The 24,214-nt window shown below is 34.3% G+C and overlaps 2 protein-coding genes across 2 annotated transcripts; one reads left to right on the top strand and one right to left on the bottom strand.

Moving 5' to 3' along the window:
- Nucleotides 1-111: 111 nt before the first annotated feature.
- LOC133288292 (uncharacterized) lies at nt 112-13,317 on the bottom strand. The gene is made up of 7 exons (XM_061486015.1): nt 12,526-13,317; nt 7,085-7,163; nt 6,319-6,467; nt 4,132-4,255; nt 3,796-3,981; nt 1,448-1,519; nt 112-1,339 (listed from the first exon to the last, which is right to left on the bottom strand). The coding sequence occupies exons 1-7, from the start codon at nt 12,930-12,932 to the stop codon at nt 515-517; spliced, it is 1,842 nt and encodes a 613-aa protein (XP_061341999.1). The 5' UTR covers nt 12,933-13,317; the 3' UTR covers nt 112-514.
- Nucleotides 13,318-19,896: 6,579 nt separating this feature from the next.
- On the top strand, nt 19,897-23,858 carry LOC133288289 (fructose-1,6-bisphosphatase, cytosolic). The gene is made up of 12 exons (XM_061486012.1): nt 19,897-20,154; nt 20,335-20,382; nt 20,487-20,561; nt 20,677-20,738; nt 20,840-20,906; nt 21,013-21,126; nt 21,457-21,543; nt 22,262-22,332; nt 22,423-22,488; nt 23,059-23,145; nt 23,261-23,336; nt 23,563-23,858. The coding sequence occupies exons 1-12, from the start codon at nt 19,996-19,998 to the stop codon at nt 23,668-23,670; spliced, it is 1,020 nt and encodes a 339-aa protein (XP_061341996.1). The 5' UTR covers nt 19,897-19,995; the 3' UTR covers nt 23,671-23,858.
- Nucleotides 23,859-24,214: the final 356 nt, after the last annotated feature.

Here is a 24,214-nt window from a genome sequence, read left to right as displayed (position 1 = left end):
AACCCTGAAAAATAGGTTACAGAAACTCCTGCACACCGTGCTTACGATGTTTACGCACATAAAATAAAGATGCCATCACCATAAGGGGAGAGAGAGATAGAGAGAGAGGGATATTCATTTTCACATATTCAGAAGCCAAGCACGATAATTACAACAATTTCTGAAAAAAAGAACAGATTTCACGTTTATTAGTAACCCCTCCAAGAACTATAACTCTTCCTAATTGATAACAATACATTTAAATGGATTTTACAAGGAGACATGACAATAAATATCACATCACTCTTCTTTGTACGTTCCGAATGACATGACAAAATCGAAAAGAATGTTGAAAATACATTAATCCACATTATATAACGGATATGCACATATTGGAGAAAATTCATGTGCCTCGAGGTACTATGTCAAATTAAAACATGACAACTTAATCTCCTTTTCTCTTGGCATTGCTGAACCAATTATGTTGTCCCTGTTAAAGTCACAAAGCATAACCAATGACTCCAAATAAAGTCTCTCAGACTATACTTGGAGGATCCCCTGACCAGCAGCAGACAGCACGGGCCCAGCGTGTTCTTATGCAGTCCACCAAAGGTGCATGCTGAGGAGGCTCTGGTTTAGATACTTCAGTGTCCTTCCCAGCAGACTCACTTGTACTAGCAGCAGAGGAAACTTTTACATCAGCCATAAATTCCTCAGGCGTCCACCTTGGGGGAACTGAAACTCTCAATTTTGTGAGCCGGGGTCTTTGCGGTGGAGTTTCACCCTCAGAATTTACTTGAGTGCCATTTAGATCTGATTTAGCAATCCCATTAAAATGGTAAAGATCGAAAACCTTCTTACCCATCAATCCTGATGAATCCTTCAAACCTCCCAAGCTTTTGTCTAGATCCAAAATTACTTGCCAGAATTCACTCCATACAATGAACCCTGCACAGCAAAGGTGCTCTAGCTTCTCTGGTGGAAGTTTGATATTTGTTTCTCTGAGGACTTGATGGAACCCTTCCACACTAATGAAACCACCGCCTCCGCTCTGATCACGTGCATCAAAAGCTTTGCGAATCTGTGTTTCCCTTCCTTCCAGTTCATTCTCATTTTGAACGCTGGGGTCCAGAGCAAACAGTACTGTGTAATGGGATTCACTTCCAACAACCCATATAGGCCACTTTGGGGATTTCAGAAACTGACCAACCTTGCAGAAATTCAGAGATTCTAGCAAGGTGAGAAATCCAACTTCCACATCTCGTGATATACCTTTCAGAAACATTCCTCCACCTAAATCCATCCTTCCGTCAAACACATTAGGAACAGCCTGCCCACAGAGCAGTAGGTTTACAATCTCCTGCACCACAAGATCCGTAGAAAGTCAATCTCATATTCTAGAATATAATTTAAAGCGAGCAGCAGTTAAAAGGATAGCAGCATTTTCCAATTATATCTGAGTACATACCTGGGAGGCATGCCCAAAAGGAGCAGTAACCAGTGGCTGGCTGGGATCATCCCTGTCACTTTGAACCAAGTCCTAGAGGAAAGCAAAATATTGCGTATATTAACTTTGAGAACTTTTTTTAAAGCATAATAACAACCAAAGCAAATTCACATTTACCCTTTGGAATTAAAAAAAGTCTAATTTACAATTGTATTCCCCAACATTTAAGGAGCATAGAAAGTGACAGGCCTAAATTTTATAAAAATATCTTAGAAATAGAAATCAAAAGTTTAAAGGCATAGATACCGGTAACAATTGCTCCATTGCTCTACACAGCTTTGAACTACAAAAACTTGCAACATCAGCTCAAAATTTAGAGAAGATTACGTATGGGCATACAAATTTTGGATCTAGCTTGATGCCAATCATCAAGCACACAAGCTAAGGTAAACTTCAGAGAAAAAAACATTGTCATCCAGTTTCTTTTTCATTTCCAAATTCCCGGATATTTTGGTATCCCAGTTACTAGTAAGAGGCTGTAATTGGACACAGGTTTTGTGCTATTTTGAATCAAAGTTTGGTAGTTATGTTGGATCTTGAATTTTTGGTATCCTGAAGATCTAAATCCTTAAAAACTATAGATGAATCTGTTACAATATTAAGATTATCATTGTTTTAGGAGTCTTATTATATGTTAGGAATGTTATTGGGCAAAGCATGTGCTAATTGTATTACAATTGTAAGTGACCTACAATATTAGTTTAACTAGGCTGATAATATCAGTGATTTTTTATCGCAACATCACAATGATTTAGAGTCCTATAAGTAAAATAAAATATATTCCCTCTTTTTTATTTTCCATCCAATACCGATAATTTTAACATGGTATCAAAGCAATACCATCCATCATGACCATGTCCTATGTCCATGGTGCCTTCGGCTACAGAGATTCCAAAATATGGAACACTATTTCTTTTCTGTTTATAAGGTAGAATTTTCAATCTCCATATTGTTTTAGAATAAATAGAAGTATTAAGCTAGTGTTTTAACATCTCAAAATCACAATCATTCAGCGTCCAATTAGTAAAATATATACTTTCTTTTCTCTTTTCCATCCAATCCCCATGATTTCAACAGGATCCTTATAGAATAGGCCTTTTGGCCTGGCGAGCTTTTCCAAAAGAGTTTCTTGACTAGAGACCAGACATTGTTAAAAATTTTATTTGCCAGAAAAACCCTAACTCTGAATTTTCCCTCAAGCTTATCAAACCATAAAGTACTGTCATAACTATTGTCCACACCCTGGAAATAGCTCATTTCTGGTCAAAATAAAACTGCATCTTTGGAAAATTTAACAAACCAACCAGAGAATCAAACATGAACGTCTTTGGATTATATTTAAGCAAACCTGAAAGGAGAAAGAAAGACCTTTGGCACAAATCAATCATTGAGCACCCAACACTTTCGGACCACCTTGGGTGCAGGTATGATGGGATTGAGAACCCAAATGTTCCTCAAGTTGTTGAGCCCAGATCCAAGATCCTACAAGTATATTCTCGTAGGCCTAGAGCTGGTTAGAGAGTGAGGATTGAGGAATGTATGAATTAGCTATTTGGGAGGCCTGGTGTATGGGAGTTAGTAAGACAAGAGAGAAGGTGGACCTGCTGTAAGGAGGGAGTAGTTCACGTGGGATCAGTTTTCTGTTTCTTAAGCTTATAACTTGAGCTTGGGGGTTCCCCCCATAGTTGCAGAGCATTCTGCTCTTGTTTTTTTTATCTTTTCCATTGTCCTCATCAATAAAATTGTCTCTCTTATCTGGATAGAAATCGTTTCCTATCAAGGTAGCTCCAGGAGCTCAGGACCATATCCTAGGTCCCGAAAAACTACGGAGCATGAAATGGGGTGAGGGGCATGGGTGGGGAATGACATCAAGGTACCCTGCAAAAATACTTAAGCCAATTCAAGCCACAACAGCACAAATACATTGCACTTGATGATCCAAATGACCTAGACAACCAGAAAAGCAGGAGAGAACTAAATCACGCTGCCACTGTTTTTTGAGTTGTCCGGGTCACCCATTCTTGAAATAGATATATACTTACTCTTGGCAATTACAGAAATACTCCTAGAGCAATTAAAAGCACAAAATAAAACCTAATAATCTAGTTATTCAAGTCATCAGGTGAAATTCTAAAATTCATGCAGAAAGACATTGCATATTCAGTCACAAGTAGTTCACTTCGTAGGTAAAATGCCTAACATATATTAAGCAAAAGAAAATAGAGGAAACAAAAGGCCTAACATCTCTTACTTTAAAGACAGAGCGAACTCAGAGACTGGAAAATGCAATATGAAGTAGGCAAACATACCAGTCCCCGAGAAAGTAAACCAGAGATTAGGAAAAGCAATGCCCCCAAACGACTTTGGAATAAGGGAATAATTGCTTCAAGCCTCTGCAATGCAGTTGCTGGTGATGTGTATGTTTCAACTCTAAGAACTTTCTGCAGATCCAAGGCTGATTCAATCGAAAGACCTTTAAGTGATCTTGCAAAAGCCTGTTAATTGGACAAGACATGGCTTGGCAGATAAGAATATCAAAGCAGAATCGCAGTAGTAGACCACAATAACAAGATAGGAAATTCAATTCAATCTATTGCCAACAAGATCCTGCACAAATAACCAATATCAGTACAATAACCAGGTACCTCATCCTCTGAAATTCCTTCAAAAAGCTGAATGTCATTCCCTGGAATGCTCAAAGTTGCAATAACAGCCCTTCTATTACTTCCACATGAAAATAAAATTTCGCCCATACTTCTTACAAGTGCTCTGCCAAGAAATCATATAAAAGAAATATATCATGACCATAGCATGTGAACAACCATGAAAGAATACACCAGCCAACATTAAAGACTTGTGAAGGACATAGAAGGACATTGGACAGGAACAAAGTTCATAGACATGTGAAATTACTAATAACCAAATGAACTCCACAACCACAAAACGTGAAATTTCACCATTCAATAAAAAAGAAATGAGAAGTAGCTGTTAAGCTTTTATTAACCCATGAGAAACCCAATATCTCATGTTTATACTAAATTCAACATTTAAAAATAAATAAATAAAAACAGGCAAATAAAACTCACATAACTTAGCTAGGACTGTGTACGCCACCACTGCTCAATAACCATGGTAAATGGATGAAATAGAAGGGAAAGAAAATTTATTTGGATGCACACCAAAAGTTAATATGCATGTTATGCTTGCTACACAGGTCATTTGTTGGCACCAAGAATTTCCCAAGAAAATGTATTACAGTAATACGAAAATCAAGCAACAATCACAATTCAGAAAAGGATTTTATTGATAATGGTCATACACTTCATCAGTGATACAACTCAATACAGTAAACGTAAATTGACAGGGATTGAAAGACTCCACTATACTGACTCACTCCTCTCCATGAATACCCAACTGAAGAAGAACTCTCAGAGGACTACACCTTGCAGTCACTCTCTCACTACCTCACTACTCTCCAATATTCTTCACACCCACATCCATACTCCCTAACTGCTTAATATCCCCTCTGCCTTCACAGTCTCTCTCTCCAATTTCACCCTCTCCATTGATAGCCTGCCACTTTCCCCTCCTCTAACTGAATCCTTTTTGTCTTCAGCTCTTCCTTTTTGGGCCTTGCGTGTGTAGACCTTACCATATGATTTGAGAGGCCCATCATCATTATACCAATTGTTAACCATTCCATTTCAATGCTTCATAGATAAAGTAAAGGAAGATTTACAGTTTAGGAATTCTGAGGGAAAAACATTTCTAGTTTAGGAATAATTAAATAAGTGATTGATAAAGTCAATATATGGTTAACCCATTAACCACTCTTTTGAAACTTTATAAACCACTTTTTGGGTTAATTGTTCCTAAATTGGAAATATTTCTGCCAAGAATTCCCAAATAATAATTTTCCTAACATAGTCAGCAATAATGATCTTCAAGGACGCTAACAAAATGCATTCTACCATGAAAGAGCACAATGAAAAGAAAACCTTCTACAATAGAATCAACATCCATATATGTTGGGACAAAATGATCACATTAGCGATCTTCATGGTCAAATATCTTTAGGCTATGTTTGGATTATGGAAAGGGATGGAATGGAGGGAAATGAAATTGAATGGAATTAGTTGCCATTATTTGGATTGTTTAAAATTGAAGGGGGCGAACCGGAGCAGTGGTAAAATTGTTCCTTCATGACTGAAAAGTCATGGGTTCGAATCCAGGAAACAGCCTCTTTGCAATTATGCAAGGGTAAGGCTGCGTACAAGGATTTCCTCCACTCCACACTCGCTAGTCGGGTTTAACGGGGAGTGGTTTTATTTGGATTGTTTAAAATAGGATGGAAAGGAATGGAACCTGATGGAATCTATTTCATCCCATTCCATCCAATATTATTAGGGATACATAATTAACATGATTCCAGACTGCTGCATTGGCAAAGACTTTTTCTCTAACCAATGTGTGGCAAGAACAATATTTTGATGAATAGATTAAGTCCTGACTCAATGTTGTCAAATGAATAACTAGTACTGTACTGTCTACTGTAAATGAAACAGAATTAATTAACAAAGAACACAATACAGATTAAAAAATATAAAAGCAAAACAAAATTAAAGGAAGACTAAATTATGTCACATAAAGAAAAAGGTTACCGAATTGAATCAAATCAATATTCTTGTTGATGATACACGAGAAAAACGTGTTGGAGATCAAAGAAATTAATAGGATGAAGTACAAAAAACAAGAAATGCGACTCTATAATTTTATTATAATGAATTTTACCTAGCTAAGCACAAATGACTGATCAGGAATAAGTTAATCACCTTACTTTAACACCTTCAGTGAGTGAAGAAAAATTAGATGATGGAACAGATTGACTTTTAAACAACGCACCCAAACCCCGATTCTGTGGCATGTGTGATGCATCTTTAACCTCATCACTGAAGAAAATAATGTATTTGAGCACAAATGCCTGAAAAGTTAAAGGAAAACACAAGCAGAAATCAACAATTCAACATAGAACAAAAAAACATGCTTCCGGAACTTATATTGTGTTTCAGTAGAAGAATTAAATGAAATGGAAATAAAAATAACAAATGGACATGTCTCACTACTTGCCCACCCACGAACACACAGGTTACAAAACTATAATATTTTATTCACTGAGTCAACAAATTCAACACTACAATAGCAAAAAAAGTTGAAAACAAAGAATGAGCATAAAAAGACATCATTAAATTCGTTTTACTTATAGCATATGCATGGGAAAACATAAAAAGAAGACACGAAATACATTTACTGCACTGCCAGTTGCTAATATTTATAGGTTAAAGTACTCATTTAGTGCCTTTAGTTTCACTCAAAATTCAATTTAGTCCTTATAGTTCAAAAAAGTTGAAAACAGGCCCAACAGTTTAAGGACTTTTATGGTCACTGTTAGCTGGGCTTTCTCTCCAGAAGGTCCCTAATTGGAGCGAAAATATAAGAACCAAATTTTGCATTGTTTGAAATAGGGACTTTTTTGAACGGATTTGAAAAACGGACAGCATGTCACAAGTTCCTAAGCAAGATTGGAAATGGAGCCATTACTTGGATAGCTGCCAAAACTCCACAGGGGCCGCCTTCATGCTGCACTAGGCCCATTGATGTTACAGTATCAGAGCTAAACCTATAAGGAAGTTTTCATAGTATTAGCAACAAAAAGCAAGAACTTAATCTTATTTGAATTTAGAAGTATAAGAAACAAATAATTCAAAAGTCAAAACACCTTTACATTTAGATGAAGAGTTAAAGACACATATTTATGACTTTCTTCATAAGTATGGTTTTTCAGCGAATGAAATTAATCCATTCATAAATCATGCTTCAAAATGGAAAACGTGTAGCATAGCATTAGTTTCACAGCAGAAAGGTCAAACTGGATAAGATGCACAGAAGCAAAAGTTGCTAAATAAAGAAAAGTTATTCATCTAATATAGGACAAGCTTATGCCAATAATAATATTCAACAGACCTCCACAAAAACTCAAAACAGTCTCCAAATAACAAATATATAATACTAAGCAATGAAAGTACGTACAAGACTTTGCAATATAATTAAGAAGTTCTATAGCATCAAGTGAACATAATTACCTCGTATAACAAGGAATTTTGCTACTCTACTCCATGAAAAAACGATTACATTAAAGAGAAATGCTGCATTTTAAAATGTCTTTCATTATTTTTCTTCCTGCTTTTTATCAGCAACTTTGTTCAGTCTTTACTATTATGCAAACACACACAGGCAGGGAGAACCTGCCTTTCATCAGTCAACTATTTAATAAACTAATTCCATCAAGCAATCACTGATGAGCAGCGAAAATTACACAGTTAGAGATATTTTTATTATGACAATGAGAGAAGAAAATTCTGTCAAGGTGATGAAATAGTTGTTCATATGGTGAATCGCCATTCTAATTTTTTAATTGTGAATTGTAAATCACATATCAAATCATAAAATTCAGAGACACAATAAGTAATAAGAACGTAAACAATCATCTTCTAAAAGATGCTTACTTTTGCAGTTCTACTTTTACTACATTCCTATTACTTAGTTAACTCTTTTCCATATTTATTTTTTGAATGATCACCAAGACTCTAAATGTCAAGTCATATATATATATATATATATATATATATATATATATATAGGGGAGGGATCTTTTGACTCTAGAGTAAAACTTATAACTCTTACTCCTCATCTCAACCGTTGATTTCCGTCCATCTAACGGTTATCTATAACAATTAATCAAATAAATAATAACAGTTAGATGGACGGAAATCAATGGTTGAGATGGAGAGTAAGAGTTGTAAGTCTTACTCTAGAGTCAAAAAATCTCTCTCCATATATATATATATATGAGGCAGGATCCTTTGACACCGATGTCAAATTTGAAGTTTGACACCTCTTCTGAGAGCCATTAGATCAAAAAAGATCAACGACTCTGATTTGTAAGCATGTGACACCATTGATCTTTTTTGATCTAACGGTTCTCAGATGAGGTGTCAAACTTCAAATTTGACACCGGTGTCAAGGGATCCTACTTCTCTCTCTATATATATATATAGAGAGAGAGAGAGAGAGGCTTCAAATTTGACACCGGTGTCAAAGGATCCTACCTCTCTCTCTCTATATATATATATAGAGAGAGAGAGAGAGAGGCTTCAAATTTGACACCTCATCTGAGAGCCATTAGATCAGAAAAAATCAATGGCTCTGATTTGTAAACATGTGACACCATTGATTTTTTTTTATCTAATGGCTCTCAAATAAGGTGTCAAATTTAAAATTTGACACTGGTGTCAAAGGATCCTACCTCATATATATATATATATATATATATATGTAAAATCATTTCTGCAGCCACCACTTTACGTACAGCAACGACAGGTGTACGTAAAGAGAGAACCTGCCTTTCATCAGTCAACTATTTAATAAACTAATTCCATCAAGCAATCACTGATGAGCAGCATTATCCTGATACATATAGTGCTTATCATTTCTCAAGTTGCTTGAGATAATTTTATCTCCGGCTTCTAAATCAAAACGGTACAAAGATGAATCAACGGTGATAAAGGAAGAGAGAGAAAAAAAGAATCATAACCATTCAAAGGTGAATCAAATAATATAAAGAAATAAATAAATAAAATGACGTAGTTTGGGGTGGCCGGAGATAAACTTATCTCAAGTTGCCAGAGAAATATGTTTCCCATATATATATATATATATATATATAGAGAGAGAGAGAGTCAGGATCATTTTACACCTGTAACGCCTGACCGCTTCAAGAATCAACGACTATCCCCACATACTAACACGAGACTTTTCAGCGTGCTTTTTCCTCACTCGCACACTTCCCGAGAAAACTTCCCAGGAGGTCACCCATCCCATAATTGCCCCAAGTCAAGCACGCTTAACTATGGAGTTCTTCGGATCCGGATTACCAAAAAGTAGATGCATCTTGTTTGTAAAGGTAGTACAAATTAATTCTTATAAGCTATCCCAAACTGTGCAGTCTCATACCTGCACAGTCTTTGGAATCCCTCTCTTTCGAGTGTCGATTCGATTCATTCATTCATGTAACCTCCCGCTGGAAGCCTGTCAGGAGTCGTTCCTTGTCCATGCCTTTTTGCACCGGCAATCACTCCCCGCCCTCGTCAACGCTCGGGATGTTACAACACCAGTGTAAGTTACACTCTCAATCTTGTCTGTTGATTTCACTTATATCTAAGGGCTCAATTTTTTTGGTAATGTGAGCCATTGGATACAAGTGGATCAATGGTCAAGATTGAATGTAAGACTTCTAACTCTTACACCGGTGTAAGAATATCCTACTCCATATATATATATAGGGATAGGTTATTGTGCCTACTCCCATTTTGCCTACCTTTACCTACTTCTCTCAACATCGTTGGATTACAATCCCAACGGTTCAGATTCAAAAGATAAATAAAACCCTTTTACTCTTTTTTTTCTCTCTCTAACTCTGCTCTTTCTCTCTCTCTAACTCCACCCTTTCTCTCTCCTCGCTTGTGTGCGATGAAGAAGACGCGCAAGTCTACATTTTACGATTACGAAAATATTCTTCATCCTTTGTCCATGCACTTGCATTCTGAGAAGGGCTGAATTGGAAAAGAACAAGTTAATTGGAGTATATAAATTAAAGTGATAGAATTTGCCAGAGCATGTTAGGGTTCATGTAGCACGTTCCGTCTCAGAATGAAATTGATAACTTTGTCCTTTTCCCATCTTAGGGTGGTTTCTGTATATTTGGATTTTTGATTTTGTTGCCTTTTTACGGCGGTGTTGCTTGTCGATGACTGATGATTGATCCCATCTTTGTGCAGAATCTAGGCCTCGCTGAAACCTAAACCAATAGAGATGGGAAAGGGCTTTTTGATTCCATTAAATAGACTATCCCTCTCTCATTCCAAATGTGATCTAACAAACGTAGTGTTAAACGATTCGATCTGATTTTATTTACCATTGTTTCAACACAAACAACCCTAATTATTCAACGCCCTAAATTATGGCTTATTTTCTTCTAAGGGTAACAAAAGCAGAGTACTGTAGAAATTTGTATTTTCTTCTTCTTTTCTTCGAGGATGATAATATTAGATACTTAATTTTGAGTTTATGCACGAATACTTTGGTGTTTGCAGCTTTCGAATCTTTAATAATATTTGTCATTCCTGGTTTTTTTAACAAAGAAAAAGATGATGTCGTATTATTTGTTCTTGCTTGCATCGTAGTTCTTTTTAATATTTTGGTTTCTTTTTTTTTTTTTAATTTGTGGATGTTAAGGCATGAATTCTACCATGGATTTTGTTTCTTAGCAACGTATCTGGTTTCCAGTGGGAGAGATATTTGCAAGTACGTCTTCTTCATCGCAAGCAAGGGAGGAGAGAATAAGGGTGGAGACAGAGAAAGGGGGGGAAGAAGAGTGGAGTTAGAGAGAGAGAAAAAAAGAGTAAAAAGGTTTTATTTAACTTTTGAATCTGAACCGTTAGATGAGATTGTAATCCAACGATGTTGAGAGGGGTAGGTAAAAGTAGGCAAAAAGGGAGTAGGCACAATAACCTATCCCATATACATATATATATATATATATATATGTATATGGGATAGGTTATTCTACCTACCATTTTTTCTGCCTACCTTTGCCTACCACCCTCAAACAACATTAGATCAGAATCTTAACTAATATTTATCTTTCTCTCTCTTCTTGAGATTCTGATCTAACGGTGTTTGAGGGTGGTAGGCAAAGGTAGGCAGAAAAAATGGTAGGTAGAATAACATATCCTTATATATATATATATATGGGTTCGTTTTTTTTGCAGTCAATGTCGATAAGTTATCTACATTAAGCCCGTCGTTTTGGGACGGAAATCAAAGTATTTTTGTAATTATAATTTATTTTAGGGTTATAATAGTATTTTTCATTACATTTTTTAATTTTTCAACTCAAAACGACGTCGTTTTGGGAGTGAATGTAAATAACTTATCTACATTCACTGTAGAAATATTAAAGCATATACATATATATATAAAAACATATGAAACCACTATATGCTTCAGTACCAGGAGAACGCATTATTTTGAAATTAAATGGTACCAATACTTTTATTTATTTATTGGAATATGTTGCAATTTCAAATGCCAGAATAACCACGTTTGCTATATAATATTAGCAAGGGCATAGCAGTTACGTCATGGGACTTTTTAAGATTGTATAAGTAACAATTCAGACTGAGCTCGCTCCCCAATCACAAACAAACAAGGAATATACACACATCCTGATTCAGAACAAACAAACAATAGCATTTGCATAAATTTACAATGAATGCGCATTATGTCCTAGCCAGAATAACTAAGATTCCAATCACATACAAAAAAGGAACACAGACAGCAGGAGAATATTAACAGCAATATTAGCACAAGCAGGAATGTGAATCACAAAAGGTTGCACAATTTCCTTAACAAATATTTGAAAACAGGAAACAAAGTGAAAACAAGGTGATATTTCTGTAATTATTAGTGAAAACAAAAAAATGGAAACAGAAAACATTTCCTTAAACCCAGAAAAAAACTGCAACTCCTGGTAGAAAGCAACAACAGAGGATTTTAAGGTTCACGAATTCATTACAACTACATCATCATAAAAAATAAAACATTCGACAGAGGTTCAACACATGAACATGTTAGAGAGTTGAGTCACTATAAAGTCAAGTTCTCGGTGAACCCTACACGAGGCAACATATCCATATACCTCAGATAATTTAAAAGATAATTCAAAATTATAAATATAGACATATTAGATATGTTGACACTTATTAAGTTCAAATCATAAACCTGAGTCCTTTGAATAAAACTCCATGTTAAAACATCAAGCATGCCTCAGCCAAAATAACCGCATGAAAATGACTTAACATATTCTTTCAAAATAAACAGACCAACACAAAACAACAACAATAATCAGCATCAGCAACTACCTTATTCCCTGGTTGCACCACCGTGCAAGAATGCCCTTTGAGACTTCACTCCCAAACAACATAACAAACAATTGATTAGCTTCTTCAACAGACAACTCCTTACTCAAGTTCCCACCTTTCAAACGCAACTCCTCCTCTTTCCTCCCAACTTCACCACCCTTCCTTCCCCCTTTAACTGCGGGCGGCGCCGAAGGCGAAACCCTCGCGGTCGCAACCATACGCTTCTCGGCAGCCGCCGCCATGAGCTCCCGCCGCCGGGTCTTGGATTCCAGCGAATCCTCCGGCGATCCCGAAACTACCCCGGCAACTGCTTCTCTAGGCTTGCTGCGCTTCGGCTCCGGCGCTGCGCCCTGCATGCTCATCCCAATCGCCATTTTTAAATCCTCGTCTTCTCCTTGATCCGCCATTCCCAGAAGAATCAAAACTTTCAATCCTAAAAAACCCTAAAAGAAGAAGTTTTAGGAATCCATTTCGCGACGATCGAAAATTGAAGCTTCTGGATTCGGTTTTTTAGCGAAATAGAGCTGCGGTTGGTGCGAATTGGAATTCGGAGCACCGGGAGGGGCAAAAAAGGAAATGAATCTGTGACTGTGGCCGATGTAGCTGGATTTGGCGAAGGTGAAGCCACGACGGTGGGAGGGAGTGGATGAAACGGTGTCGTCTAGAGATATCTGGGTAGAGGTAATTGGTAGCGAAATGACTATGTGGACCCTGAGTTAAAGGAAAAGTGCAGTGGTAAAGAGAGTGATTTAAGTGAAAAGTGGAGGGTACTATGGAGAATAGAACGTTGTGATTTTTCGGTGTGCAGATTTTAGTTGAAGCCACCGGCGATGCTTTCCTTTAACGGAGGGGAAACAAAAAGCGATTCTGTTTTTCCTGTTGGGAAAAAGATAATTATAATTTTCCTTAATTTAAAAGGAGAATTATAATTTAAAATAATTAAATTTTAATAAATTTTCCTTATTGAACGAGCATATTTTTATTATAAATTCAGTTATTGAAATTAATTATACGTTTTTATAATATTAATTTTTTTAATTTATATTTTAATAAATTTACTTAAATCCAGTTATGCATATTTTTTTTTTTTCACCTTATATACTCTTTTTATTTTAATTTACATTCTTTTATATTTTATCTAAGTTAAAAATAAATACCATTTAAGTGAAAGATACAGGAAGCATAAATAGCAGATATGGATCTCTACATGTTGTTAAAAACAAAACAAAAAAGTATTTTTAGCATGAACTTTTTTTCTCTCACGCTCATATAAGGTAAATGGATCCTATTATAAAAAAAAAAAATTAGTGAAATTCATTCACTTTTATGTATTTATGTGAAATGTAATAAGAAAAATAAAATTATGCAACAAACAAAAATGATAAACCCTAAAAACAAATGTTATGCAGTTAGCTCACATTTATTAAGTTATATCTACACATAATAAATTTTAAACTCTGCCCTTATATTTATAAAGGAAGGTAATATTTATTATTATTATTTTCTTATAATCTTTTACAACTATTTTTATTATTGTTTGATCAAAATTAAATTAATGGCTTTTATTTAATGTTTTTTGTAATTGTTGATTTTATTTTAATCAATAGTGATTATAATCATAAAAAAATGTTATGCTGGTAGCTCGCATTATTACTCATAGATCGATCTTGTATTAAACTTACTTAGTTACTTTTGTGTATTTCTTTATCATGAAATGGTGGATGTAATATAATTTTGATCATACACAGTTGTTAATTAAGCAAACCGAACATGATTTGATTTCTTAAAATTTGCATGGTCTTTGTTAGGTAGTTAATATATCTGCATTCAGAATTGTTCGCTATGATATAATACAGATATGCTTAACGTAGTGTAAGTTGGATGAAACAATTAATAGTTGTCTCCTATTTTTTTCCTTTTCTCTCTTTTCGATTTTGTGTGTGTGATTGTGGGAAAAAAATTAATTTAATGTTTTTTAATAAATTAATTATAAATTTATGGCAGTTTTAGAAATAATTACACATTTATTACAATATCACGCGCAATTTGGGCGTCACCAATCACGCCTAAATTGGACGTCATTAAAGAGGCGATCACATCTAATTTAGGTGTCATTTGTAAGGTGTTGACACGTGTCGGTGTCACATTTTTTTTCAAAAAAAAAATTAACAATTTAATCATAAAACTTCTTAATGCCATAACTTTTGACTTGGGTATCCAAATCAGAAAATTCTTTTTTTGATTGCACATAACTTTTCGAGATCTACGCAATGACATCTCATTTTATATATTTTATTTCTCACAAACATAATTTAAATTTGCAAGAATGATATTATAAGAGCGGTTAAACTCAAAAGCCTCTGAGTTCTGGGTTTGTGATTTAATATAAAAAAATAAATAAAGATTTGATTTGTGATTTAAATTAAAATAAATAAATAAATATTTGATTTGTGATTTAATTCGTGGTCTGAAATTAATGATGACTTATGAATAGGGGTGAAATTGGGTCGGGCCGGCCTACAGGGGCCTATGGCTCGGCCTACGTCAGGCCAGACCTGATTTAGTATATTTCGTAAAACATGCCGGACTTGGGTTTTGAAAGAGCTCGTTTAATAAAAAGGCCGTAGGCCCACTTTCACAAGGCCTGGCCTATAAGCCTACAGGCCGGCCTATATTGTACTATTTATTTCAAATAAAATAAAACAGAATAAGTATGTCTTGAAGAAAAAACAAAAGATATTGTCGCAACCGTATCGCAACGTAATGGCGAAAGATATTTAATGGTTAAAACAATGGAGTCGCCACCAAGGTTTATTTAGGAAAACATTGAAAAAACCTTTTTTTAAAGACAATTGGTCTTTGACAGTAGAAATGGGTTCGGGAGTCGATTACGAGTAGGGAAGGTATTAACACCCTACACCGTCCGTTAAAAAAAAACGGTTACCTTATATTAGTTGTGCAAATTATTGATAAGATTTTAAATATTTATTTCACCCAAAAAAATTAAATAAAATCGATTGCTGGAAAAGAAAACTAATTTTGAAAATGTATTTTTGTGCTTGACGGGAAGAGTCCCGCTCCGACGTATCCCTCGGTACAATAGGGAACTCAAAGCTACGTCGTTCTGTAAAAAATATTTGTGTGTTGATTGATTTTATTTTTTTTGAAAGTAGTTTTAATTTGAAAGTTTTGAATTTGATGGTTTCAGACTATCAAACTGTCGCAGCTAAAATAATCTGAAACGATAATTGTAGGATTAACAAATTGTCTCAACTCAGCTAATACCTTTTTAGAAGAATAATAATATTCATATTATTATTTTTTGTTATTGTAAATTTTATGATAAATTTGAATAAATTATGAATCACTAAGCCGTCACGGCAAAAATGAGTCAAAACAAAATGTGTGGGGTTAACAAGCCGTCACGGCTCAGCTGACTCCCATTTTCATTGATGGTGAACTAATTTTTTATTCTTTATGTTTTAATTAACCCAAAATCAAATAGTTTTAAATAAAACTTTATTTTTTTGTTTGTTTATTATTTCTAAATGGTTTAAAATCATCGGACTGTCACAGTCGAAATGATTTAATAATGGGATTAACAAGTTGTCACAACTCAGCTAATTCCCTAGACTTTGAGTCGTTATTTACTTTATCATTATATGCTAACAGAATAGTAAGAAATTAAAACATTAGCCCAATCGTGAAAAGTTATTAAATAGAAGAAATCCAGATTTTTTTTAAAGAGAGAACTAAACCTACTGTTAATCTTTAATAGAATAAGCCATTACTCCCAATGTTTAAGCATGATTTGGATTTTTCTAAATAAAATAATAATAAACACAATGGTCGCTACTTGAGCACATGAGTTTACTAATTCCTTTATAACTTGCTTTTTACATTTTTATTATTATTTTATTGAATTCAAACAATACACCTAACATGCTAACAAGATGACAACAGTACCATATTTCATTTAATCTCTATCAAAACCATGTACCCCTCAAAATGGTCTGCAAACGATATTGAATAATAAAATAAAATTAAAACCAATGGATTAGTGGGAGACAACGATATATGAGGAGTTTTACAGTGTATGAGTGTATACAAAAAGGAATGATAAAACATTTGACTTAGTCATAGAGGCATCATCGCATGGCCAGGCATCTATATTATCCTATGCAAGGGTACAAGAACTAAATATGACATTTCAGATTCATTATTTTATTAATAAAAATTCTACTATCATCATGGCATTTCATATTACTTTATTAATAGTTCATATCTTTGTGCAGTAGGTTGCCTACAACCGATAGTCAAACCAACATAAGCTAAAAGTTAAATTTGCACACTAACCTGAGATAGTGCACAATAGCTAGATGGGATTATTCCACAAAACTGAGAGGTGCCTTTATGGGTGACTCGCGGATTGGAGTTGTGCACGACGGTGGGTGGAGTCTAGGCGGCGGTACTCTGCTTGGTGCACCCAGTGGCTGGTAGAGGCACTAATAATCTGGCTGGGTTTGATGGTGTTTCAGAAAATGGCACCCACACACTTATTACCGTATTATTTTTTTTGAATTTGGGTTTGAAGGTGTATGGGTTGATAGTGGTTGAAGATTGTAGAGAAATTTTTTATGCTTTCTCTCCCCCTCTCTTCGTGCTCCTTTTCTATATCATGGCTGAAAAGGCTATGGTGTCATTGGTACTTGCCATTTTTTCTCCCCCTTTCTTCGTTCTCCTTCTCTTTTATATCATGATGAAGGCGGTGGAACTTTTAGAATAATAATATTTTTTAGACACCCCCTCCAACCCTTCTATGGTCATTCTTCACCGCCCTATCTCTGCTATCTAGCCTCCTCTACTTCCTTTTCTCCAAGCTAAATACAGCTATAGCACCGTGGGATGTTATAATGAAGGATGCTGGGTATATGGGGTTTGAAAAACCGCCAACAACGTTTCCTTTTTATCAAGAAAGGTATCTTATTATCATTATTATTATTTTTAATAAATTGTAAAATATGAACTACTACTTTTTCTTTTTTCCTTTTTTATCAATATCTCTTTTTTACTTACTGTTTTTTTTATTAATATTTTTTATTCTCTATTTTTCTTCTTTCTTTTATAAAACAAAAATAATGATAATAGAAATTTCACATTTTTATTTTTTATATTTATATATATATATATATTTTTATATATGAGGACAAAATTGAGTGGTTACAGATATAAATTTAATCAATTACAATTATTTATAACTTAATTATATTTGATTATATTTTAATGGAAATTTGATTTTATTTCTTATGCAGGAAGAATCAACATCTCAGCATATTAGATTGTGTATATGAATATATTAAATGGTTTTTGGGAGATATTATACTTACTACAAACATTATGATGTGTTTGTTGGATTCATGTAGTTATTTAGTTTACCTAGTATGGATTTGTTTGTTGGATCTGATGAAATATATGTTATTTAGTTTGAGCATTTTGCTTTTGAAAGTGACTTAAATGTAGATTGTATGAGTTTTGTTGTGATTCATGATTCTGTTTGGACGTTGAAATTATGATTTTTGATTTAACAACATAATTTGAATATTGTGTAAAGTTGATTCATGGTTCTACTAAAAATTATTTACAAAAAAAAAAAAAAATTAACAGGCTAACGGGCTGAGCCAGGCCATTTGTTTTTTTATAAACGGGCCAAGTTAGGCTAACAGTTAGACTCGTACTAGGTTTGGGCCAGGCCAAATTAAAATTTTTTGACATAGGCTTGGGCTTTTCGGGGCAAAGCTTGGCCCAGCCCAGCCCACTTTCACCCCTACTTATGAATATTTTTTAAAAATAAAATCTTTCTTCATTAGAGATTTAGAATATTTATTTAAGGGAAATGATATTGTAACAACCAAGTTGTGTTACTAACTTACTACCATGTTACTACCAATCAATCCAACGATTATATTTATTTCCATCTTTGTATGGTTATGATTCCCTATATTTAAAGTGAAAGCATTAAATATGAGAAATCATAACCATACAAAGGTGAAAATAAATATAAAGTATTAAATTTGGAAAATCATGACCATGTAAAGAAGAAAATAAATACAACCGTTGGATCAACATAATCGATCCAACGGTGAGATTGATTAGTAGTAATATGGTAGTAACACAACTTGATTTTTACAATATCATTCCCTTTATTTAATTATTTCCTTTGTTAATACAGATTTTTCAAATTGATTTTTGAGTTTAAATTATTTATTTTGTTTTCCTTATTATTAATAATTGTTATTTTTAATTTAAATCACAAACCAAATTTTTTTTATAATAAAAATAAATTTTTTTATTTTTTTAATTTAAATCACACATCAAATCTTCATTTATTTTTTATATTAAATCACAAACCCAGAACTAAGAGGCTTCTGGGTTTAACCGCTTTTATAATACTATTTTTGTAAATTTAAATTGTGTTTGTGAGAAATAAAATATGTCAAATGAGATATCATTGCGTAGATCTCGAAAAGTTATGTGGAATCAAAAAAATAATTACCTGATTTGAATACCCGAGTCAAAAGTTATAGCCTTCAGAAGTTTTATGATTAAATTGTTAACTTTTTTTTTGAAAAAAAAAAATGTGACACGTGTCAACACCTGATAAGTGACGCCTAAATTAGGCGTGAGTGCCTCTTTAATAACGCTTTAATTAGGCGTGATTGGTGTGACGCCTAAATTAGACGTGATTGCCTCTTGTTTGACGTCCAATTTGGGCGTGATTGACGACGCTCAAATTGAACGTGATATTGTGCAATACATATGTAATAATTTTCAAAACTGTCATAAATTTCGTATTAATTTATTAAAGAAGAGGTTATAGTTACTACTTTTTTTTTTCTTACTACTTGTTACTACCAAATCTTAACCGTTGATTTTCGTCAATCTAACGGTTATAATTTATTAAAATTAATAATTAATAAATAAATATAACCCAATAAATTATAACCGTTTGATTTGCAGAAATCAACGGTTAAGATTGGATAGTAACAAGTAGTAAGAAAAAAAGTGGTAAGTATAACCATTCCCTTTATTAAAAAACATTAAATTAATTTTTTTGGTGTGACTGTGTCAATTCCAACAGTCATATCGCGTTTGAATTGACGTAAGACAAGAGGGGAGGGCATGATAGAACCTAGGAAGCAGCACACGAAGATGTCGACAAAAATCGTTATCCATCGTCACCACCACGAGCTCACTCCCTCTTCCAAAGCTCTCCACGTGTCGTTCGAAACTTCCATTCCCCGCAGATAGCCCCATCTCTCTTTCTATCTATCTATTTATATTCAAATATACATATTATAACGCCATATCCAAACTCACTTATTGGGTTTGGTTTGGTTTGGTTCCTTGAGAGTGAAGAAGGGGTTGCACTTGCACTTGCATTTGCACACCACGAACACAAAACCAGATAATATGGATCACAGTGCCGATGCACAACGCACTGACCTCATGACCATAACCCGTTTCGTGCTGAACGAGCAATCCAAGCACCCTGAGTCTCGTGGTGATTTCACCATCTTGCTCAGTCACATTGTTCTAGGCTGCAAGTTCGTTTGCTCTGCTGTTAGCAAGGTTCCTCATTAACCTTAGTCTTGAGTTTATTTTCCCTTCAAGTATGACTATTCTATTTGAGTTTATAAAGATGCAGTTATATTGAAAAAAACATCCATGCATTCATTCCCAAGATTGAATAGTTCCTTTTTCTTTTTCTTTTTACTCATTTTTGATGAATTGGGTTAAATGATTATGCAGGCTGGTCTTGCTAAGCTTATTGGACTTGCTGGAGAGACCAACGTTCAGGCAAGTAGAAGCTCTCTATTGTATGATGTGATGGATTGATTCTCCTTTTTTTTTCTGATTTTGGTGCACATTTTTATTCCATTTGTTTGTTATTTGGAATAAAGGGTGAAGAGCAAAAGAAACTGGATGTCCTTTCCAATGATGTCTTTATAAAGGCTTTGATAAGCAGTGGACGAACAGTAAGTTATCAGTATGTGATTAATTTCATGTATCTTCAACTAAGGTCTATATGTATATGTGTGTGTGTGTGTGTGTATATATTGACTTTTGCTGATGGTGAGACCTTTTTCCCAGTGCATCTTGGTGTCTGAAGAAGATGAGGAGGCAACATTTGTGGAGCCTTCTAAGCGTGGAAAGTTGTTAACACATCTATTGCCTAGCAGTGCTTTTGTTCCTTATTGTTTAGCCTTGGTTTTTTTAGTCTAATCAGTTAGTACCAAATTTTGTTATTATGTAGGTATTGTGTTGTTTTTGACCCACTGGATGGTTCCTCTAACATTGATTGTGGTGTTTCCATTGGCACAGTATGGTCTCTCCTACATCCATCTTTCCTAATTAAGCATATATGGATCAGTATTCCAGATTAACTAGAATATTGCGGTTGTCAATTAAGTATTTTCTTTCATCTAGATTTTTGGGATTTATTTGGTGAAAGAAGACCAGGAACCAACCTTGGAAGATGTTTTGCAACCTGGGAAGAACATGTTAGCAGCTGGTTATTGTATGTATGGAAGCTCTTGCACGGTATATTAAATCCTTATCCTTTTTTGTTGCTCAGACCTTGGTTTTGTTTGGTAATTAAGCCTATTACAATTTCTATTTCACATTTTTCCTTCCTCTTTTAGCCATTTTTTCCCTTTGGTTATAATTTTTTTTTTGGGGGGCCTATAAGTTGCTGATCAATTTTTCTTTATCTTTGGTAAGTAGTTGCTGATCAATTTTAACTAATGATATTAGTATATTTTCTCAGTTTGAATGTTTGTATTGACTACTTTTTTAGATGAAAGAATAAACTCAATTCCTTTGACTTCATTCTGAATTCTTTTTTAATTACTAATTTGGGATACATTGTAGCTCGTGTTAAGCACCGGAGCTGGTGTTAATGGTTTCACCCTTGATCCATCACTTGGGGAATTCATTCTAACTCACCCTGACATCAAGGTATCAAATTCTATCTACTCATGGACAGGGGCGGATTGAGTCGCCCCTCCCTAAATTTTAATTTTTTTTAATACATATAATTTTAAAATTTTATTTTCAGCTCCTATTATAAATAATCCTGCGTCCACACTGGTCATGGATCGCTATCACAATGCCTACATGTGATTAATTCTCAATTGTTCAAACTAAAATCTCAACAAGTTACTTCTCTTGTCCTTGAAATTTGCCACAGAGCTGACTTTTGCAGTGTTTTGACTTGTGTAATGGATGAGGCTTTATTAGACCAAATAAACTAGCTGAATTTATTTTTATCTTAATTAGTTAAGATGACAGCTGATCTAGTATATTTATTATTGACTATTCAGATAACAGACAGGATTTTATCACCTTGAATAATCTCCATTTATGAAGTCATAAATATCTTTTTGGTGAAAAAGATTAGCCTGTTTAAATCCTTTGGTGTTAAGAATGTAAGGCACATCCACATGTTAAACAAAATATCCTTCTTAAGACTTTCTATTAGTTGAGCATTTGGAGCTCTGTTACTGGCTGACTGTTCTCTTCGTTAGTATTTGTCTATCTTTTAATGAGAAGTTAGTAAATGAATCTTCATATAGAATATAAGGATTGTGGACCTGCATGATCTTTATTGACACCATCTGTGGCTTATTTGAGTCATATGTTAATTGCTTGATTTGATCTGTGGTTCACCGTTCAGATCCCAAAGAAAGGCAAGATCTATTCAGTGAATGAAGGAAATGCCAAAAACTGGGATGGTCCTACTACCAAGTATGTATGAATCCAATAATGTTACAAAGTTTCCCGTCACTATAATGCAATTTGTGACAATCTTTGATTTCCTTTCTTACTTCTGTTCAGGTATGTGGAGAAATGCAAGTTTCCAAAAGATGGTTCATCACCAAAGTCGCTAAGATATATTGGAAGGTATAGTGGATTCTCAATCCTTCAAGAGGTCTAATTTGCTTGATTTAGTCCTCCTCGTAGTTGGTTATGCAAAATGCTACCTTGATATAACATGTACAAATTACAGCCTATATACGACTTATCCTTTACATGTGATCCTTATTCCATTGCTTATAATGGATAGCTCTATAATGAAGTGTGATGTATTGTCATTTAAGGAAAAACAGATATAACCTTCAATGCCATAGAATTCCTAATTTTGGAAAATAATCATTACTTACTCCGACTATAGCAGCTGTAGTTTGTATCTCTCCTTCTCTTTTTGGTTGAAAGTAGTCATGCTTTGTTTAGCTACTTGACTCATAAAACTGAAGTTCAACAGGGTAACATTTTCTCAGTTTGATATGTTTAAAGAACCAACTCAAGGGACAATTAATTTAATAAAAGTGTTGATAAAAATAAATGTAATATGATCCAAAACAGTAATCATTATTCTAAATAATTTGTCCTTGTATTATCATCATAAACTATTGCACCTGAATGTGACCACTGAATGACATTTCTGTGTCTGTGATTTTTGTAAATTAACAGCATGGTAGCTGATGTTCACCGCACATTGCTTTATGGAGGTATCTTTCTGTACCCTGGTGATAAAAAGAGTCCAAATGGGAAACTGCGGTAATGCCATTTTCAACTTAGTGCCTTATTTTCCTGAGTAACATAACCAACCGTGATATACTGTTTATGGTTTCTGAACTTTTGACATAATTATCGATTGCTTTGTTTGGTGCAGTGTGCTCTATGAAGTCTTCCCAATGTCATTCTTGATGGAACAAGCAGGAGGACAAGCTTTCACTGGCAAACAACGGGTAATTTACTAAAAAATGGGTAGAAAAAAATTGTTAAACTCTCACTCCTACGTGCTCCTTTGCAAATTGAAATTACTTAACCTGTTTGATTTCAATTGTATTTGCAAAATGGGAATTCCTTTGAGATTATAAATGGACCTGGAAAAACAAGAGACTTCATATTGGTTTTTTTAATTAGATTATAAATGCATCCTTTGACAATGAAGTGGTAAATCTATGTCAACAGGCACTTGATTTGGTTCCAGAGAAGTTGCATGAACGATCTCCCATATTCCTTGGTAGCTTTGACGATGTTGAGGAAATCAAAGCTCTTTATGCTGCTGAAGGAAAATAGGAATGGACCTGGAAAGAATTCTTTGGTTTTCGCTACTTACATGCAATTGTTATTTAGTTGTTACACTAAATATTGTTCATGTATATGTTAAGAAAACTTGTTAATATTCCTCCTACCACAGTTGTAGAATATATTGACGGAAAAACATAATTCAGATTCAGTTAACAAGTTTGTGGAATAAAGATTACTACTTTTTTTTCTTTCTTAATTATGAGCAAGTCTCGCACTCGACTAAAAAGAGTTGAAGTTTGCAAAAATACTTGGAAAATCTTATTCGCAGTGGCATAGCCCGTAAATAAACTCAGCAAATGCCAAAAAACCTAGCCAGAACCCAATCAATGCTAATGTTGTACCATTTTTATTTTTTTTTTGATAAAAATGGAGGGCCAAGCCCAAAGAAAACTAAACAGTCAAACGCTGCAAATACAAACAAACATGCTCCATCAACAAAATGGAGCTAAATTCTAACCAAAACTTCAACATATCATCAGGGGGATAGGAGTGTAACCTCAACTCTTCACCCTTGAGACTAAATCCTAATTTA

This window comes from Gastrolobium bilobum, unplaced genomic scaffold (genome assembly GCF_033153095.1).
Source record: "Gastrolobium bilobum isolate Gb01-03AN ecotype WA unplaced genomic scaffold, APGP_CSIRO_Gbil_v1 utg2831, whole genome shotgun sequence".
Taxonomy (NCBI): Eukaryota; Viridiplantae; Streptophyta; class Magnoliopsida; order Fabales; family Fabaceae; genus Gastrolobium; species Gastrolobium bilobum.
The sequence above is the reverse complement of the archived record's forward strand: the minus strand, read 5'-3'. Positions and strand labels throughout refer to the sequence as shown.

What these genes read in the sequence shown, in the direction of transcription:
- LOC133288289 (XM_061486012.1), top strand. Translation starts at nt 19,996, where the DNA reads ATGGATCACAGTGCCGATGCACAACGCACTGACCTCATGACCATAACC. An exon ending in TGGGATGGTCCTACTACCAA is followed by an intron (nt 22,333 to 22,422) that starts GTATGTATGAAT and finishes ACTTCTGTTCAG; the next exon opens with GTATGTGGAGAAATGCAAGT. An exon ending in AGTCCAAATGGGAAACTGCG is followed by an intron (nt 23,146 to 23,260) that starts GTAATGCCATTT and finishes TGTTTGGTGCAG; the next exon opens with TGTGCTCTATGAAGTCTTCC.
- LOC133288292 (XM_061486015.1), bottom strand. Translation starts at nt 12,932, where the DNA reads ATGGCGGATCAAGGAGAAGACGAGGATTTAAAAATGGCGATTGGGATG. An exon ending in TGGTGCAACCAGGGAATAAG is followed by an intron (nt 7,164 to 12,525) that starts GTAGTTGCTGAT and finishes ACTTCCTTATAG; the next exon opens with GTTTAGCTCTGATACTGTAA. An exon ending in AAGGAATTTCAGAGGATGAG is followed by an intron (nt 3,982 to 4,131) that starts GTACCTGGTTAT and finishes TCCAATTAACAG; the next exon opens with GCTTTTGCAAGATCACTTAA.